This window comes from Squalius cephalus, assembly GCF_949319135.1.
Source record: "Squalius cephalus genome assembly, chromosome: 24".
Lineage (NCBI taxonomy): Eukaryota > Metazoa > Chordata > Actinopteri > Cypriniformes > Leuciscidae > Squalius > Squalius cephalus.
In genome coordinates, this window is record NC_137145.1 from 29,344,019 (window position 1) to 29,365,616 (window position 21,598).

The 21,598-nt window shown below is 38.8% G+C and overlaps 1 protein-coding gene across 3 annotated transcripts in view; it reads left to right on the forward strand.

Moving 5' to 3' along the window:
• Positions 1–21,598, forward strand: part of LOC307153122 (uncharacterized protein) — an 88,967-nt gene that overhangs the window by 29,555 nt on the left and 37,814 nt on the right. For all 3 annotated transcript variants that reach the window (XM_079862293.1, XM_079862294.1, XM_079862295.1), the window contains 2 exons: positions 1,087–1,335; positions 5,649–5,832. In XM_079862293.1, coding sequence (XP_079718419.1) covers positions 1,087–1,335; positions 5,649–5,832 — 433 coding nt within the window. The remainder of the gene's footprint in view (positions 1–1,086; positions 1,336–5,648; positions 5,833–21,598) is intronic.

Consider the following 21,598-nt stretch of genomic DNA (forward strand, 5'->3'; position numbering starts at 1 on the left):
CTCCCATACAAGGACGCAATAATAGAGTGATAATGTTCGCGTTTCCCAGTGAGCATAAACAACGGCGGCGGCGTAAACAAATTTAGTCAAAGTTGTCAATAGCCTATAAATGAACATTCAAATTCATAACGAACAGTGGATGAAAACAATCATTCACACAAATTGTCGCCCTACTGTGAATTTGCTTGATCATTTACAATAGAGATTGATCGCTGCTAGAAACATACATGTTGTATTCACCAAAGTTAACGCTGACTGCATAGATCTAGCTAATTACATCCTTGTGTTGGTTTAGCGAACATGAACGTCAGTTTAGAAAGAAAAATGGATTTACCTGTTCTGCAAAAACAGAGCAACTATGTCGGATTGGAAGCCCTTCTGCCGGCGGAGTTCTCGCCACCTTTTAAAGGTTTTTCCGATGTAAATTCGGGACTTCGTGCGTTCCTTATCCTTGTCCCTCTTCTTTGCAATTTGTTCATCGGAACGTCGTCTCTTTGGTCGTGTGTCGGCCATAATTCAAACTTCCCTCTTCATGCTTCTCTGTTCTCTCTCCTCCACACACCCCCTTCACGTGCACGCGCTCTAACCCCCCAAACCCCACCCTCCAATACTTCTTGTCGGTTATTGGCTGGAACTCTGTTTATTATGTTTCGTGGTGCGGGTGAGCCCAGTTTGTTTTTGTTGCCGTTTGTGGAGCCTGTGGTGTCTAGAGAGACCGCGTTTTTTTACAGTGTGTTCAGGGGACAGGGAGCTAGCGGATAGTGAGGAGATGTTTGCTGAATGTGACAAAAAATGTTTTGGCCTAAAAAACGCGTCGCATCACTTACAGCACCTTTAAGTCGAACTGCCTCGAACATGGATCTAATAGCAAAATAATAGCTTTTTACTTTTATCTAAGTATAAAGAATTATTGGTTATCGGCATCTGCAAAATGTTCATATTGGTGCATCCCTATCTACAAAGCATTGAAAATACATCCTTCAAGAATTCTCCCAAACTCTGGAACTGTGAAACTGTTGCGCTCTAAAATTCCCATCATTCTTTATCCAATGGATAAGACTTTATTTGCTCATGCTGTGTTCTTAGATGTTGAATAAGGCATCGGCTGCTGAGTATTGCCACATGGAAAAGGCCAAAGAAACCATTCTGGAGAAGGTGGATGACAAAATGTTTGAGATCAAGAAGAGCCTGCTGGATCCCACCCAAGAACCTGTGATCTACTCCCAGGTGGGAAACTCCGAGCTTAGGGACAAATATGCAAATATGACCGCCACCGATGCAGTCCTGGAAGTCTTCAACAACTCTGAAGGCATCTTCAGTGAAACTATGACGAAGGTGAGCAACTTAAGGGCGAGTATTCGTTTGCAAGCTGTTTTTTCTTGTGGTTTGGATGTTTGATGTCTGCTAACCGCACTGGAAATTCCCAAGTTGCTGTCCTTCATGGGTGGCATCTTGCTAAGTTAAAGCAGTGCTTGTTTTGGCACTCACCTCTATTACTTTTGTGCATACTTACTAAAGGTTTTTCCAAAACTCCTAACAGTGTTGTAGTGCTTCAGACCAAATTCGAGGTAAAGAAGTTCACTTCAGAATTCAAATTGACTGATAATTTTCTCTCCCCCACGTCATCCAAGATGCTCAAGTCTTTCTTTCTTCAGTGGAAAAGAAATTAAGGTTTTTGAGGAAAACACTCCAGGATTTTTCTCCATATAGTGACTTCAATAGGGTCCAACGGGTCAAAGGTCCAGATGTGAGTTTCAGTGCAGCTTCAAAGTCTCGACACGATCCAGCCGAGGAATTAGAGTCTTATCTAGACAAACCAGCAGACATTTTATAAACAAAATAAACATTCATATACTTTTAACCACAAATTCTCATCTTGCACTAGCTCTGTGATGCGCGCAGATCGAGTCTAGTCTCGAGTAATAAAACACTGACACATAGCCTGAGTATTAAACTTGAAGGTTATCTCACAATTCAGATGTTTTTCTTACAATTGTGAGTTTACATCCAGGAATTCCAAAACAAGCTTCGGTAAGATTTGTATATGGGCAAACACAATATAGTGGTGTAGTTTTGCTGCCTTTTGTTTAGAGCAGCCTTTACGTAAAAGTGTTTGTCTTTCTTAAACAAGGTTTGGTGGTTGAGTTCCCACTTGTAATTATTATTCCTAATGAGATGCAAGGGATAGTTCACCCCAAGCTCTCTTATAAAGTACTCTTTCTTGTTTTGTTCCAAACCAGAATCACATACTTTCTACTTACCAAAACCCAAAAGGAGATTTTATTTGCTTGGTGTTTGCAATTATGACTGGAACTGAAGCTTTTGATTAATTGCAGGGTTCCCACGGGTCCTTGAAATCCTTGAAAGTTTGTGAATATAAAAAAAATAAATAATTCAAGTCCTTGGGAAGTTTTTGAAAGTAAACACACTAGGGCTGAAACGATTCATCGAGTTACTCGATTAACTCGATTACAAAAATTCCTCGAGGCAAAAACTCTGCCTCGAAGCCTCATTAAATTCCTACGCGCACTACGCGCAGGGATCTAATTGTTTCATACGGACCGTTGTTCAATTTTCAGGAAGCACACCATAGCGCGTGATACATTTTGAATTTAGTTGGCGCAATGGCGGAGAGTAAAGATAAACGCAACTTTTAAATACATAATTAAATTTTGAAAAACAAAATTATAGGCTTAAGTGCAGGGTCCGAAAGTTGGTCGTTTTGTTAAAACCAATCATGTCACTGAAATGTGTTTTTTAAATCAAGTGATCAAAGTGCTCGTTGCCGCTGCGATCAGTGGCGCGGATACAATGTTTTCTCGTGTGGCTCGCCCACACACCGCTCTATTTTTCACTCGGACGCGCGCTTCAATCCGTTGCAGCAATGCATCACATGCTTAAACTTTTATGTAGCCACGCAACAATAATTTCAGCATGCATTCACTGTATACACCGGGACGTGATGGAGGAACAAATATTGTATTGCAGTCTTTGCGAGACCTTATTTGTATGTCACGTCTGCCAAATAGTTACAGACAACAAAAAAAAATGAAAATCCCCAGCCTGCTTCTCCAAATCCACTCGTACTTTTGGGGAAGACATTATAATCGGCTACCAAAGTAATTGAGCATAGAACATTTTCAATTAACAAAAAATATAATACTACAAAACGTGCTAATATACTTAGCCTAAGTGAAAAACAAAATGCTGTTCTTTTTCTATTTAACAAAATACATTTTTGCAATAAAACATTCCCCTTTTCAAAGCTACACTATGTGTAGGTGTCTCCAATGCATGCAATTTGAAGTTAAATTGCAGTTAAATGCAATCCTTTTTTTAATGTTGTATTAAGAAGACAAAACTAAGGCCAAATGGCATTTACTATTTAAGTTTGTATTCATAGTTTTACATGTTATACATGTTTTACAGTAAGTTGACTTATCTGTATTGTTATATAATTGTTGGCACTGGCACTTATAAACACTAAATGGGTAAAAAATTGCAATAAATAGGCTTAGTTTTGGAGCCAAATGTTGGAGTTGGAATAAATACCTCTGTTTTTTTTTAGAAATAAAAGCCAAATGCTTTATCATTTTACAGCCACATCATTTTCGTTATGCATTATTTTTTTTGGTTGTTTAAAAACACACAAAAAAATTTATCCGATTAACCTGTTAAGCCTCACCAGTGCGTCGGCGCACTGAAGCGTTTTTTTATATAGCTCAAAGTTACTATCAGATTTAATGTTATACTTCGACAAACTATACATCATTAAAAAGATATAAGACTCAAGTTTCAGTATTTGACCACTATTGTATTCTGAGAAACTTATAGCGACAGTTATTTCTTAATTTGTGTCAGGAGTTATGAAATGAAAAAATGAGTCGAATATGAATTATGCGCGTCAGCCGCTTTCATTCATAAAAAACTCCCGTGCTGTCGTCATGACAGCGATACACAAAACAACGTCCCTCAGGGCTTTAGCTCAAAAATGTGCAGATTTGGAGAAATATTGATATATTCTCATAGATTCACATCATATTTCTATAGACAGGAATAATATTTATTGAATTTATACCCAAATGCGTCGATGTAATCATTATGAGCGCTTGCATACTCTGATACTGTGTTTTCAATCCATACCAACAGCCTGAGGGCGCTATATGCACAATAATTGTCCATATATGGAACATGAAGAAGTGCCATGATCATGTGACATTCCAGGACGTCACTGATACACACAAAGCTACAGAGTTCGCGCTGTAAAATGCAGATAAAGAGGTTTTGAAGATAATAAACATGATTGCAATGATATTTGAGTTACCTGTATTTTTCAAGACATGCCAGGTATTTTCATAATAATAGATTATATTTATAATGTAATGCTAATCTATATAGACTATCATTGTGCAGAACAGTATACAATAGTATATTTTCTGTCTGATTTTTTTATCTGAAGCCAAATTAGATCACAGAAGATTATTTAAAATACTCCACTTGCGTTATAAAAGTAAGTTTGGAGCACAAACATGGTTTTGATCTCATAAATGGTCGTATAGATGGTGTGCTAAGCTAACATGCTAGCTAGCCCTAGGTGCACCTGCAACCTAGAAGTTATACTTTTATGTTTTTTTGAATGCTTACTGAAAGTTTCTTTATTCAAGAATGTTCTTTATTCTTTATTTAAAATGTGAGGTGAACTTTGAGAAAAGAATTTAGGGATTGAAACCCTATGAATAGCATGTGAATAGCCAGTCGTTAGTAACTATAATGCAGACAAAAGAAATGCATATTTAGAGCCATAACCAGGCTGGAGAGGTGTGAATGTGTGCAGGGGGAGACTGAGACTGAATGGGGCTTGTTTGCACCACAAAACAATAGAGACAATATACTGGATAGATGGTTAGAAGATGACAATAAACATCAGAAGCATCTTAGCGTCAAATCAAAATAAAGTCAACTGACATGGTCTTGAAAAACATTTAACTAAATACAGAGTTTTGGACTTAATATCTTCAGATTTTAAACATAAAATGTTTAGACATGTGGCTTTAGCTGTAGTGCATTTCTAGATTGCTCCAGTGCCAACTTCAATTTTATTTTCATGAGGATGTTTCATAAAAATTAATTTCTAATAACTTTACAAAACTTTGAAGCTATTTATAACAATTTTTGTCATTATGGTAATTTTTAATTCTACATTTACAATAAACTGCCAGGTGTCAGCTTTCAAATGAGATCATACTTGTGCTTTTAGTACAAAGGGTTCATGAACTGTATCTGTTTCAGTTTGGGTATGTCATTTCTGGGGATTTTTCAAAAGTGGGGTTGCAGCTTAACAGGTTAATCGATTAATCGATCGATTGGATACATTTTTTTGTGTGTTTTTAAACAACAAAAACAAATAATGCATAACGAAAATGATGTGGCTGTAAAATGGGTAACACGATGTAACCTTGCTCTTACTTGAAATGTTTCCCACAATAAGTCCTTGAGTTTGAGGGTATTGGACCTGGAAAGTCCTTGAAAGCTCCTTGAATTTGAAGTTAACCGAGGTGTCGGAACCCTGTAATTGAACATGAATGTTTCTACTTTATAATGTGTTATGGAAACGACTGATTGTGCTTGTTTTTTGTGTGTGTCCTCAGGATATTCAGGCATTCCTGACATGTGTAATGAGAGACAGGCTAGCTAGAGCCCTATTCCAGCTTGCTATATGCTGTGGCTCCTTGGACGCACCTCAGGACCTGGTAGATAAAGAGAAACCTCAGATAAAAGCAGAGGCAAATAAAGCTACGGAAGAGAGAGCAACGAAGATGCTCCCCACTGAAGGTTTCCACTTCATCACCTCATTAGTCATCTTATTCTCCTTTTCTGTTTTAGCACCCTCTAAGGTTAAGACCCTGATGTACTCAAAGCAAAGTCTTTTTTTGTCCTCCGCTTAGGGTTTAAAAGTGAACATCCAACGGCATTTAGATAAATATGTCAATATGTGCTGCTCTTTCCTCTCATTAACACAATAAACACACAACAGAAATGAGAAAACAGCAGTTCAGAAAGCATCTTCTGTTCATAGAGATGTGAAAATGTTTATATTCAGACTCTCCTGTCTCGTCACATTTACTCAGACAGCACTTTATACAGTAGATGCGTTACAGTATTAAACATGAACAACAATATCAGAGTCTCTTTCAATTAGAGTCACAGCTTCAGTTTCTACTCTAAAGCGGCTCTTCAGTGTGTTCATGTTTTTACTCGCCTCTGAACCAAGCGGCAACATTCTAATCTGAAAAATGAAGCCTACCCGGAAGTGCGAAAAACTGCAATACATCGAAAATCCGCTAGGGGGAGGTCCCAAAAGGGAGCAAATGTCCATAGACCCCCATGTTAAAATGTCAGTTTTCACAGCATAAATTCATGTTTTTACAGGTTGGTCCCATGGACTTTTATTGTATTTTTCGATAGGTTCCGAGTGCCTGACAACTGTGAGGGGGGTGAATTTTTTTCTAACTCGTTAGTTTAGATCGTATTTAGATATAAAATGTATGACAAATAAGGGCGTGGTTAACTTTGATTGACAGCTTGATTGACAGCTGATAACGAGCATAGGCTGCGCCAAGGAGAATGACAACATAAGAAGCGCCATTTTTTAATATACAGTTGAAATATAATACTACTGTTTTTGTATCATGAAATGTAGTTGTAAGAGTTTTTCAGGCAAGAATGTAGTTGTTTAAAGCTCAAATCTGTAGTTTATTTATAAAGATTTATGAAAATTTTATCCAGGTTGTTAGATCCAGTCGATCACCGGGCGCTCGGCGCTCATGGACCCCGCCTGGAACAGCCTTTCCTCGGCTAGTCGTTCTGACATTTGCCGCTGACTCTGGCGTCTCTGTAGTGGTTAAACATGAGATATAATTCGTCTTGTGTATATCTAACGGGCGATTTTTGGTCTCGTGAATCTATCATTTGTTCCCTGGCCAATAGTTTTGGCTGAGGGCAAAGAGAAATTTCATAACTATATAAGCTATTTAACTTTACCATTGTATGGTTAGACTAGAGCGCTGACTTTGTATGTTTGACTGAATTGTTTGCTTTATTTGTATAGCTTCTTGTACCTTTTACTTATAGTTTTATAATGGCTAATATTGATAAAACTGAAATTTAACAAAAAGAGATTGGGTTGAGTTTTGTCATTTTAAATTTGAATACAACGAAGATGATCTGTAATGTTGTTTACTGCAACATTTGTTGTTTAGTACAAATGCACATATTGCCTGGACCATATTAAAATGTTCAATATTTTTATATTATATTTAAACGAAAAGAGGCAGGGTTGTGTTTTATATTTCGTTTTGTTATAAATAGGCTAACGTTATATGCAGTGAATATAATCAATACGCATTGCCTGAACCACTTGTGTGGCTATAATGTTTAAGATTTCTTTAAATGAAAACGAAAAGAGGCAGTGTGGTGTTTTATAACATATTTCGTTTTATTGTTGCCTAAAATATACATACAGAGATAACCGGAGTAGTAGAGCGAGCTGAGTGACGCGCGCTGTTTCATTTGCAGAATAAATGGACTCGCGTCCTCGGGAGTCATTCTCCTGAGTCGGACTTGGCAATTAAGTCTGAACTTTGTGTACTTGCTATCGAGAAACGCCTAATGTCGGCGCTTGGCTTCTTGTGACAAACACGCCGAGAAGCAAGAACAAGATCTGCTGTATGTCATCCATTGTTGTTCATGTTGCTTTCTTCACACGAAAATGACGTCGTTCCAGTCTCACACAAAGCCCGCCCTTTTACCCATATATGGATTGGCCAGAAGGTGGGCGGGGTTAGGATTTCCCAAGATTTTCCAAGATGGCGCCGCCCATACCCCCCATAAACGGCCTCAAAACCGTTCTTCAGAAAGTCTATGGGTGACGTCACAGACGCTTTGTCCATATGTTTTAGTCTATGGTCTGAACAGAAGAAATTAACCAGAGATTCACACCTCAAAGAAGGCGGAGCCTCTGAGCCACACCCACCTTATACATCATCATCACACCGACCAATAGAGACAGAGCACATTCAGGCCACGCCCACGCCGCGGGGGGGGGGGGGGGGGGAGGCAATCCAAATGTCTTTATTGACTTTGTATTGTGTGAAGCTGCCTCCTTGTTATTTCTGACTTGTAACAAAAAAAACAAATCAATGTCTAAAAGCTGCGATGTGACAAGGTGTACTGCAAACAAGCTAAAAAACCCAGAAATAAGTGTTTATAAGCTGTCGACCCCAAAAAACGAGCGTTTAACCCTCTGGGGTCTACGGTGTTTTTGGGGTCCTTGAGATGTTCTGACATGCCCTTACATTTGTGCTTTTTTCAGTTGCTTATACACCTCGAAACATTGTTCAGATTATGTATTTCAAGACGTTTGAAAGGTTTATGTCATTAAAATGCTCTTGTATGTAGGACTAATTTCTTACGCATCTAATCCCATGCCTCCGTTGCTAATTCCAAAACGTCATTTTAGAGTTAGTAACGGAGGTTTGAGCCACTGATAGCAGACTAATGCTGGGGACACACGACTAGCTGACACATTCTCTGACTGTTTTCATCGACTGCAGCAGATTTTAAACACCGACTGAACGCGCTGAACACGCGTTTGGGCATGATCAGTCATAAGTATCAAATTACATTAATTATGCAGTTATTAATGCAGTTATTAGAGAGAGATGTTGCAATAATGAGACAGAAAAGCATGTGCGTCAATATTATTTATTTATTTATTAATTCAATTCGTTTTAATTAATTCGTTCATTCTTTTTTTTTTCATTATTGACAGATGACAGTAGACTATAGCCAAATAAATGAAACACAAAGCCCTTTTAACAAGTAGGCCTATCAATAATTATTTATTTGTTATATTATCTGCAATAAAAATCAGTGCTGCAGGACTATCCATTTATTTAGCCTGTTACGACCTTTGGTGGAAAGTTATTGTCTAGGAGTTAAAAGAAGTAACATTGAGATGACCAATAGAAAAGGCTTAAGTGTGTGGCAAGAGAAACACAAGACCATCAAATTATCACCGCAAAAGATTTATTGCTCCCAAGACCATAAACATTTACAAACAATTAAGAAAACAAAAATAATTAACAATAAGAAATAAATATAACCAAGACAAACGAGAGAGGGAACTGAAAGTAGCGCTAACAAATCAAAGAAATAAATATAACAAAAAGAACCCCAACTGTCTCCTCCCGGTCCTCTAAATAAGAAAACAAAAATATGAAAAGAAACGTCTTCAGCGCAAATGCACCCTGTACTTACTCTAACTAATAAACACAAAAGTACATATTTAGCACACTTCACTAAACTAGTGTATCTAATACATAGAAACTCCTACGTGCAAGGTATGTATGTCACGTGACTTACTAAGCTTGTTCCACGTCTCCGTCGTCTGAAAGACAGCAGTTAGTTTAAGTGGAGTTTCAGCAGCTAGAAGTGTCAAAGGCACTCGTTCAACAAGAACACAAATGTCACTAATGACAACCATTACACAGCTCGTTCCATCAACTCTCATGGAAATCTCGTAAGCGTTTAAAGTAGTAGCATAACACAGACAAACAACACAAACAGTGACACGCCAAGTCAAAACAGCCGCCAACTCTTCCAGCTGCCGCTTCCGTTTTAAATGCGTCGGAGCCAATGGTGTCTGGCGGAGATCCCGCGACGTCACAGTCGACCAACGATGATTGACAGGCACATCCACCAATAGCGTTCCGAAAGTAGGCGATACCTAGAAGTGCTAAAAATGACAAACAATAGAAAAACAAAAGAACATACACAAGAAGAAAAACAGTGTACGGTTCGTAACACTCCCCCACTTAAGAATAAACTTTTGGGAAAAACACAAAAAGTTATACCCTTGAAAGAGCATCCGCTAAGACATTATCAACGCCCCTCTTGTGTCTTATATCCAAATTATAACTCTGCAAAAAGAGTGACCACCGCGTCAATCTCTGATTATGATTGTACAACTTTGAAAGAAATGTCAAAGGACTATGATCCGTAAAAACTACCAAAGGTTGCACACTAGATCCCACATAGACCTCAAAATGTTGTAATGCATAAATTAGAGCAAGCGTCTCTTTTTCAATGACTGAATAGTTTAACTGATTCTTGTTAAACTTCCTAAAGAAATAACTTACTGGATGAGGTACACCCTGCTCATCATTCTGTAATAAAACAGCACCAGCCCCGACATTACTTGCATCCACCTCGAGTTTAAATGGACGTTCTAAATCAGGAGCTGCAAGAACAGGTGAACTACTTAATAGTGTTTTCACACTCTCAAATGCGTATTGGCATTCTGCACTCCACACGAAAGCAGTAGAAGGACTTAAAAGTGAAGTTAAAGGGCTAACCACAGACGAAAAATTTCTACAAAAGCTGCGGTAATATCCAGCCATTCCGAGAAATCTTCGAAGTTCACGTCGAGTCGTAGGAACTGGAAACTTCGATATAGCTTCAACTTTCGCTTCAACTGGTCGAACTTGACCATGCCCAACCTCCTTTCCCAAATACCTCACCTTAGCCTGACCAAACTCACACTTGGCCAAGTTAAGGGTCAAGGAAGCACTTGCAAAACGCTCAAATACAGCACGTAATGTCTTCATATGTTCATCCCAATCTCTGGAATAAACAACAACATCATCCAAATAAGCACTACAATTAGAAATGCCAGCTAAAACTGTGTTTACCAACCTCTGAAAGGTAGCAGGTGCGTTTCGGAGTCCGAACGCCATGGACGTATATTGTGCAAACGAATCTGGAGTGATAAAAGCAGCAATGTCAGAAGCTCTGGATGTAAGTGGTACTTGCCAGTAGCCTTTGAGCATATCTAATTTACTCACAAAATTTGCATATCCTACATTATCCACACAATCCTCCATCCTAGGAAGTGGATAGTTATCAGGAACCGTAAGTGAATTTACTTTCCTAAAATCTGTGCAAAACCTAAAAGTACCATCTGGTTTCGGTACCAAAATACATGGAGAACTCCATGAACTAGAGCTAGGCTTAGCAAGACCATTCTTCAGCAAGTAATCAACTTCTTGTCGCATAACTGAACGTTTGACTGAATTCACTCTATATGCATGCTGACGGATCGAACTAGCATCTTTAACATCAATATCATGCTGAATGACATTAGTTAACGCAGGTACGTCCTTAAACAGACACGCAAATTCAGAAATGAGTCTCACTAGATCACCTTTCTGATCAACAGACAAATTCGTTAAATGTGAATCAAGATCTTTCAATATTACAGAATTGCACAACCTCACAGTCGTCTGAGAAGTATTCTGAAACATAACTCCATCTTCTTCAGCATCAGTAACAGGCTTTTCTGCCACAACCGCAACAGAAATAACAGCAGTGTCGGGAGTTTTGTTATTCACATCAGTTTGTGATCTCGAATGATAAAGTTTCAGCATGTTCACATGACAAACGCGAACTTTTCGTTTTCGGTCAGGAGTACAGATAGCATAATTTGTTTCACTCAATTTCTCTTTCACTACATAAGGTCCGAAAAATCGAGTCGACAGTGAAGAACCAGGAATAGGCAAGAAAATCAGAACTAAGTCACCAGACTTAAAAGATCGCATAACAGCCTTTTTGTCAAATGTTCGTTTCATGCCTTTTTGCGCGTTGGCAAGAGACTCTCTTGCAACTGAGCAAGCCGTATGCAAACGCTTCCGAAACTTTGTTACGTACTCCAGTACATTCGCTTTCGAACTGTCTTTTTCCAGAATTTGGTCTTTTAAAACTTTCAACGGACCACGTACCTGGTGTCCGAAAACCAATTCAGCTGGACTAAAACCAAGCGACTCTTGAACGCTTTCTCTGATAGCGAACATCAGCATGGGAGTACCATCATCCCACTCATTACCCGTTTGCATGCAATATTTTCGCAACATCGACTTCAACGTTTGATGACAACATTCCAGGGCACCTTGGCTTTCTGGATGGAACGCAGTAGAAGTACGGTGTTTAATTCCCAAAGTCTGCATGACTTGATTAAAAAGCTTGGACGTAAAATTTGTGCCTTGGTCGCTTTGCACCACTTTAGGCAAACCAAATGTCGAGAAAAACTTAACTAATGCCTTGACAACAACAGGTGCACTGATTTTTCTTAAAGGAATTGCTTCAGGAAATCGGGTGGCTAGACACATCACTGTTAGTAGAAACTGATTACCACTTTTTGACTTTTTCAAAGGACCTACGCAGTCAATCAGGACATGTTCGAACGGTTCACCAAGAACAGGTATTGGGTTTAACGGTGCTGGAGAAACAACCTGATTTGGCTTTCCCACAATTTGGCATACGTTACAAGATCGACAATAGTGTGTTACATCAGATTTCAGTCCAGGCCAGAAAAAGTGCTTTAAAATCCGGTTGTAAGTTTTCCTTATGCCCAAATGACCCGACAGTGGATGATCATGTGCCAAGCACAACACGTGTGGGCGATATGGGACAGGAACCACAACTTGATAAAAAATATCCCATTCGTCTTGGTCAGGTGATGAACACCACTTACGCATCAACAAGTCATTTTCTAAAATATAGGCGCTTTGTTTCGTCTTAGCCAAATCGTGCGGAACTACAGAATTAAAAAGTGTAGTCAAGGTTTCATCTTTTTTCTGTGCAGTGATTAATTCCTCTCGTGTGATTTTTAAAATCAACGAATTTGTGTCATTTAAATCAGAATTTTTAACCCTTTCTGTTTTCTTTTTCTCATGCTCCAAATTTTCCTCTCCGTCTACGACAGAAGAAAAAAAAGAATCATTCAAAGCAATCTCTTTACGCGACTGTGCGCAAGTGACAGCGCAGGCAGGAAAAACACGAGGATAAGCTTCACCAACCTCATCAGATGCACCTTCTGACGGTTTGTCCAGAACTTCCAATAATGGCATCACTTTCCCTCCGGCTAAATCATTGCCTAGGATTAAATCTACCCCTTTCATAGGCAGTGAAGTACAAACTGCAACTCGGACAAGTCCAGAACACAAGTCACTTTTCAAATGCAGATTATGCAGGGGCCTTTTTACACATCCCATTTCAATTCCTTGCACTAAAACGCTGGAATGACATGAAGTCTCATCAGAGAATTTCATTGCACTTTCAACAATAAAACTTTGCATAGACCCTGTGTCACGAAGCATTGTGATTTCTTTTTGATCATCATCACTACCAGTCAAAGAAACTAACCCCTTAAGAATAAAAGGACGGAACGTTTCATCCACATCCTCTTTGGAGTGTACAGCCACAGTCTGTTTACAAGTCTTTACAAAACCTACCGGTTTAGCTTGTGAGTTTTGTTTTCGTTTAAGTCGCAGACAGTCCACAACAACGTGTCCTTTCTTGTGACAATAAAAACAGTCACGTTCCTCACTAACTCTTGGTGCATTATTTTTCAAGCGCACGAATTGTGTGTTAGATAAAGATGGAACAGCAGGTGCATTTTCTACACGTGAATGAACAAAGATATTTTTGTGGGTTAAAATGAATTCGTCAGCTAAAACAGCGGCTTGTGATAAAGAATTTACCTTTTGTTCGTTTAGGTAAACAACCACTTTCTCCGGTAAGCAATTCTTAAATTCTTCCAAGAGAACAAGCTCACGCAACGAATTCAAATCTGCCACATTGTTAGCTACACACCACTTATCAAAAAGCGTGCCCTTCTCTAGCAAATTCCACAAAAGTTTGATTAGGAGTTTTTCTGTGCGTCCTAAACTTCTGTCTGTACGCCTCAGGAACTAGTTCATATGCACGAAGTATCGCTAATTTGACTGAATCATACTTCAAACTTTCTTCAAGTGACAAAGTGGAGTACACCTCTAAAGCCTTTCCCACAAGTTTACACTGCAGTAACAAAGACCAGAATTCAAGTGGCCAATGCAAAGAAGTCGCAATCCGTTCAAACGCATTAAAATACGAATCAACTTCTGATTCTCTGAATTGTGGAACAAGAGCAATGTACTTACTCACGTCAAAATTGGGACTGGATGATATCGACACCGAAGAAACATTTGAAGGCGAAACTGGACCTGGCTGATTAGCCTCCACAGCCTTCCTTGAAGCGTCCAACTCGAGCTGGCGCAACCTCACTTGCGTCTCAGCCTCGATTTCGAGTTTGCGTATCTGCAAACGTAGGTCAAGTTCAGCCCGACGGGCATGCTCTTGAGAATCATAATGTAGACGTGCCAGACGGACTTTCAGCCGCGCATCGTCTCGCGAACCCACAGAGAGTGGAGAGAACGGTTCAAAGGGTGGCAGTCCAACACCAGCATCTGCAACGGCCTCCACCCCTGCATCTGCATCGGTTCTGCCACTACACACGTTCTTATCTCTCATTTCAAGAGAAGCAAACACCTCATCACCAGGGCTTAGATGATCAGCCGTCTCCTCCATTTCAATATTTGACATGAGAAGTACATTAAGCTCAAGTAACTGGTCTATTATCTTTTGCTTAACTTCGGCTTTACAATCCTGTTTATTAATTAACAATTTAAAATGATCAGCCACCAAAAACAAGTCCTGTTTCGACAAACGTTAAGCAACTCCAACGACGGATTCTTAACAAATTCCTCTAAACTGAACATTTTAAATTACAGTGTCACGTGCTCAAGAGTGCTACAAAACTGCTACATACTATGACAAACTTACCTAAGTTACACTAGCCTACTACACAACCAACAAATTCTATTGCCACTACCATAGCTATTTCTTTGGTCATTTTGTTTACCTCCCAAGAATTTAACAATCCATCCGGTAATATCTACACCGAAAATATGTTAAAAAGATTATGATCCAGGAAGAGCTCCCATTAAATGTTATGACCTTTGGTGGAAAGTTATTGTCTAGGAGTTAAAAGAAGTAACATTGAGATGACCAATAGAAAAGGCTTAAGTGTGTGGCAAGAGAAACACAAGACCATCAAATTATCACCGCAAAAGATTTATTGCTCCCAAGACCATAAACATTTACAAACAATTAAGAAAACAAAAATAATTAACAATAAGAAATAAATATAACCAAGACAAACGAGAGAGGGAACTGAAAGTAGTGCTAACAAATCAAAGAAATAAATATAACAAAAAGAACCCCAACTGTCTCCTCCCGGTCCTCTAAATAAGAAAACAAAAATATGAAAAGAAAAGTCTTCAGCGCAAATGCGCCCTGAACTTACTCTAACTAATAAACACAAAAGTACATATTTAGTGCACTTCACTAAACTAGTGTATCTAATACATAGAAACTCCTACGTGCAAGGTATGTATGTCACGTGACTTACTAAGCTTGTTCCACGTCTCCGTCGTCTGAAAGACAGCAGTTAGTTTAAGTGGAGTTTCAGCAGCTAGAAGAGTCAAAGGCACTCGTTCAACAAGAACACAAATGTCACTAATGACAACCATTACACAGCTCGTTCCATCAACTCTCATGGAAATCTCGTAAGCGTTTAAAGTAGTAGCATAACACAGACAAACAACACAAACAGTGACACGCCAAGTCAAAACAGCCGCCAACTCTTCCAGCTGCCGCTTCCGTTTTAAATGCGTCGGAGCCAATGGTGTCTGGCGGAGATCCCGCGACGTCACAGTCGACCAACGATGATTGACAGGCACATCCACCAATAGCGTTCCGAAAGTAGGCGATACCTAGAAGTGCTAAAAATGACAAACAATAGAAAAACAAAAGAACATACACAAGAAGAAAAACAGTGTACGGTTCGTAACAAGCCTATATTCAGTTTAATTTTCTATTGATTATAGATAGAACTATATATTTTATTTATTAAATTAAACTGCATGTTTCTATTGATTGTGAAGCTAGACATTGAAAATTGCAGATCAAGCGCATGGGGCTAAATGCTTTTTCTTGTTATGAATTGTATCCTATTTTCCGTTATTACACTTAACTACGCAAAGTGATATGGAACTGTAATGCGGTCAAGACCTGCCTGGAACTACTTTAGCCGTGCGATTTCCTGAAAATAAGGCACACCTTAGATCGTTCGTCAACCAATCAGATTCAAGCATTCAACGGCCCTGTAGTATTTTTAGAGCATACTGAGTGTCAGGATTACCGATTTGTTTCAGCCTGTATCCACTTTTGTGTCCTTAAACGCTCGTTTTTTGGGGTCAACAGCTTATAAACACTTATTTCTGTTTTTTTTTTAGCTTGTTTGCAGTACACCTTGTCACATAGCAGCTTTTAGACATTTTGTTTTGTTTTTTGTTACAAGTCAGAAATGACAAGGAGGATTTTTTTTTATTTTATTTTTTTAATCTGTCTGTTTTAATTATTTTATAATGCTGTTCTTTTGATGTGAAGCACTTTGGTAAGTCTGTGGCTGTTTTAAATGTGCTATATAAATAAAGTAAACTTGAAACTTGAACTTGAGGAGGCAGCTTCACACAATACAAAGTCAATGGGGACAGTTGGATTGCCCCCCCCCCCCATGACACGTGTCGCTCTGTTTCAAGGCCTGTATCCACTTTTGTCTCTTTTTACGCTCGTTTTTTGGAATCAAAAAATAAAATCAAAAATTGTTCTTGAAATCCATTAATGAACTTGGTTTTGGCATGATTTTGTTGGAAAAGACGTCACACTAATTCATTCTTCGATTTCACTTGAAGTATATCGGTGCCTTAAAAGGGTAACATGACAATGAATAGAAACTTTTCATAATATTTTAGTTATTTATCTGTATTTGTTGGGGTTTTCTTAGCATTTATTGAGGTTTTTGATTTAATTGCAGTTAATTTAATTAATTAATTAATCTGCATATTATAAAAATTAATTGGTAGCATGTTACAGAAAGGTCCTATTAGTTAGCATTGGTTAATGACAGGGATTAAAGTTCTCCGTCGCTACGACGGATTTCCGTTAATTGCAGCAAGTCTATGACGGATTTCCGTCAATTGCAGGGTTCCAGTCTGTCCTTAATGTCTTAAATTCACTTTTCATAATTTTAAGGCCGTAAATAGGCTTTCATTTCTCAAATAGTGTAATAAATGTCTTAATTTTAGTTTGAATAGGTCTGAAATTAAGGAAAAGACGAGGTGTATTCACCCTGCTGAGGGGGATGTGATCAAAGCCTGGAGTGGAGCAAAAGCACGTTCCTCTCTCCACTCTAAGCACTCTGTAATCACTTCGCTCATGGTCCACTCCGGGTTTTCAATTACCGCTCACGGAAAGTGCATGTCAGGCTACAGCTATATATAAAAAATAAATCGATATATTTTTGAAATGCGATATGGAATTAGACCATATCGCATATATTGATATAGTTCAAATTTGCGCTGTGATCCTTGCTCCCCGCGCCCCGCTTCTCCTTTTCCACTCTATGTGCGTGTTTAGAGCATGTTATGTTATGAGAGGCGAATCATGACTACTTCAGAAAACCCAGCACAATAGGAACTACCAGGCAGTGACATAAGTGTACGCTGAAATAAAGTTTTTCACTTCAGAAAAACAGACTTTCTTGTCCTGTCAGCCGTTATCCTGTTCTCGTAGCGCTCACTCAATTGCACGCGCAAATGCAGCGGCGCACGCTCGCCTCACTGATCAAGTGCAAAAGAAACTACGAGCATGCAACGCCGTTACGTTGTAAATTACACGAAATAAAAGTAATGCAGGTATGATTTTCATTCTATTCACCAGGAGCAGTTTCCATGTTTCATTAATTGTTAATATTGTGTGTTCACCATGGTAGGCTAACTGTCGTTTCCATATTAACCCCAAAATGCCACTATTTTTCTTTGTGTTATTTTTTATATTTTTAAATGACTGTAGTGGCTCATACCAACACTGTATTAACAAAAACTAGTTTGGGACTGCTATTTAATAGCTTTAGCATAGGCCTAATGTTTATTTATTAGTACTAGTCTTTACTATTAGTCATATTCTTACAATTTATGTTAAGTAAAGGGGAAAAGTACTTGTGTGTGTTAACAAATTTTGTGTAAACGTGTTATAATTTGTATATATATGTATGTATGTGTATATATATATATATATATATATATATATATATATATATATATATATATATATATATAAACTCAGCAAAAAAAGAAACGTCCCTTTTTCAGGACTGTGTATTTCAACAATAATGTTGTAAAAATCCAAATAACTTTACAGATCTTCATTGTAAAGGGTTTAAACAATGTTTTCCATGCATGTTCAATTAACCATAATCAATTAATTAACATGCACCTGTGGAATGGTCGTTAAGACCTTAACAGCTTACATAGAGTAGGCATTTAAGGTCACAGTTCTAAAAACGCAGGACACTAAAGAGACTTGTCTACCGACTGTGAAAAACACCCAAAGAAAGATGCCCAGGGTCCCTGCTCATCTGCGTGAACGTGCATTAGGCATGCTGCAGGGAGGCATGAGGACTGCTGATGTGGCTAGGGCAATAAATTGCCATGTCCGCACTGTGAGACGCCTAAGACAGCGCTACAGGGAGACAGGAAGGACAGCTGATCATCCTCGCAGTGGAAGACCACGTGTAACAACACCTGCACAAGATCGGTACATCCGAATATCACACCTGCGTGACAGGTACAGGATGGATAGGCTGAGAGAGGCTGGACTTAGGGCTTGTAGGCCTGTTGTAAGGCAGGTCCTTACCAGACATCACCAGCAACAACGCCGCCTATGGGCACAAACCCACCTTCGCTGGACCAGACAGGAGTGGCAAAAAGTGCTCTTCACTGATGAGTCACGGTTTTGTCTCACCAGGGGTGATGGACGGATTCGTGTTTATCGTCGAAGGAATGAGCGTTATACCGAGGCCTGTACCCTGGAGCGGGATTGATTTGGAGGTGGGGGGTCCGTCATGGTCTGGGGCTGTATATCACATCACCATCGGACTGAGCTTGTTGTCATTGCAGGCAATCTCAATGCCTTGCGGTACAGGGAAGACATCCTCCTCCCTCATGTGGTACCCTTTATGCATGCTCATCCGGACATGATCCTCCAGCAGGACAATGCCACCAGCCATTCTGCTCGTTCTGTGCGTGAGTTTTTGCATGACAGCAATGTCAGTGTTCTGCCATGGCCAGCGAAGAGCCCGGATCTCAATCCCATTGAGCACGTCTGGGACCTGTTGGATCGCAGGGTGAGGGCTAGGGCCATTCCCCCCAGAAATGTCCAGGAACTTGCAAGTGCCTTGGTGGAAGAGTGGGGTAACATCTCACAGCAAGAACTGACAAATCTGGACCAGTCCATGAGGAGGAGATGCACTGCAGTACTTCAAGCAGCTGGTGGCCACACCAGATACTGACTGGTACTTTTGATTTTGAGCCTCCCTTCATTCAGGGACACATTATTCTATTTCTGTTAGTCACATGTCTGTGAAACATTTTTAGTTTTTGTCTTATGGTGTTGACTCTTTTAGTGTTCATACAAATATTTACACACATTAAGTTTACTGAAAGTAAAAACAGTTGAAAGTCAGAGGACGTTTCTTTTTTTGCTGAGTTTATATATATGTAGGTATATATGTAGGTATATATATATGCAAATTATAACATGTTTACACAAAATTTGTTTATATATGTAAACTTTGATAATCATAATTAATAAATCGCAATTACAATTCGAAGGGAATAATCAGCAATTATGATTTTTGTCATAATCGTGTAGCCCTAACTTAGATGAAGAAACCTGTTTATTATTTGTTAATTTGATTTTGCAACTGTTCACTGAAATAGCTGGTTTCAATAAAACTACTTGTGACATGTCATATTTGGCTTTGACTTTGACTGAACATTTGCTCTCACTTTGCGGAAAAAATATCGGGATATATATCGTATATCGATATTCAGCCTAAATATATCAGGATATGACTTTTGGTCCATATCGCCCAGCCCTAAATGCAGGAAGGCTCCGATGTATCGGAGATCGATAAAAGTGTTAAAAATAAATGGAGATGGGCTTGGCTTAGCGAAATGGGGGGGAGAATGGCAAGCCTTTTAGTTTGTGGACTAAAAAAATCAAACAGCCAGGTACGTGTCTTTGCACAGTATGTCACAGGAGACTTCAATATGGCAATAATGGCAAAAAAGTGCTAGGTCGCCATCAATCAGAAGCTAGTCACAATGCTGCCGTTCGTGCTCTACAGTAGCCTACACATGCTCCCTGCCTGGTTTTCATAGATTAAAATAGCTTCTAAAATACGCCTACTGGCAATATTAAAGCGGTTTAAAACGTCTCCCCTTAAAACGCTATTGGTCTCGACTATTAAAAATGTTAAAGGAATATGACTTGGCCTAAAAAAAAAATTCAGTCAGAAGAATTTTTTTCACTTTAATCCCTGTTAATGCATTAACTAACAATATGCAAGACGTCTGTTAAATTGTTGATGATTAATCTTAGTTATTATTAAAAATAACAACTGCTCATTGTCAGCTCTGGTTCATTAAATAATATTAACAGATGCAACTTTTGTTTTTTAATGATTGAAAAACTTTTAATTCAGTAAAATTTTAGTCAGCTGACAGTCTAACTTCTAAATTACTTTTGCTCAGGTGCTTGAATTTTGTTAAGAAAGATTGCATTGATTTGTTGCATCGTACGGTGGCCGAGAGAGCTCAACGCGCTGCAACTGAAGAAAACACATGCAAATAGAAAAAACACCCGCAAATTAAGAAAACATCTTCATCAGTTTCACAACACATGTGTGCTCCAAATACTCACAACACAAACAAATACAGAAACGCGCTGCAAAAGTTCACAACACAACCAAATACAGAAACGCACTGCAAAAGTTCACAACACAAACAAATACAAAAACGCGCTGCAAATATAGGACAGAACACAACGGAAATGTTTCCGGGGAACCCAATAAGTGACGGACGGACGGCTGGGACGTGCTTATTGCTCGTGAGCTTTACCTATGCCCTACTCTCTTAAAAGGGCAGACGGCAGAGCTTGAATTGGGCACTTTGGAGGGAGCGGGGCACTTGTGTGCCATTATGTTGATGAAGGGAGCAACGAAAGACAACGTAATTTCCTCATTATTTTCACCTGGGATGTTCCCATGACAACGCAGCGCGTGTCCATCAGCTGAATAGCTGTTCTTACCAGAAATATAGGATTATTGCTGTTAACATAACTGTTGCAAATAAATATACATTTTATACAACAAAGTTTTTAAAATATGCATTATATCTGTGTGTGAGTGTCTCAACTTTAAAACTTGCCGTCTCATATTTGGACCCTAGCTGCATTCTAACATTTCTTATGAAACTTATTTTAACATAACATGACAAAATGTGTACAATGTAACTGATGTATAGATTAATGTCTTTCCCTCATGGTCTTTTTCTCTATCTTTATTTATTTATTTATTTTAGTCTTCAGCTCATTGTTCTTTTTAGTATTATGACATTGAACATATTGTAAATACATTTTGTATTTTGTATACAAAGTTGTATGTCATAAACGTGTCATCTCTGTATGTTTTGCAAAAAAATTAAATAATAATAAAAGTAGACAGCTCTGTAAGCACATCCCAGCCGGGTCCGTCGCT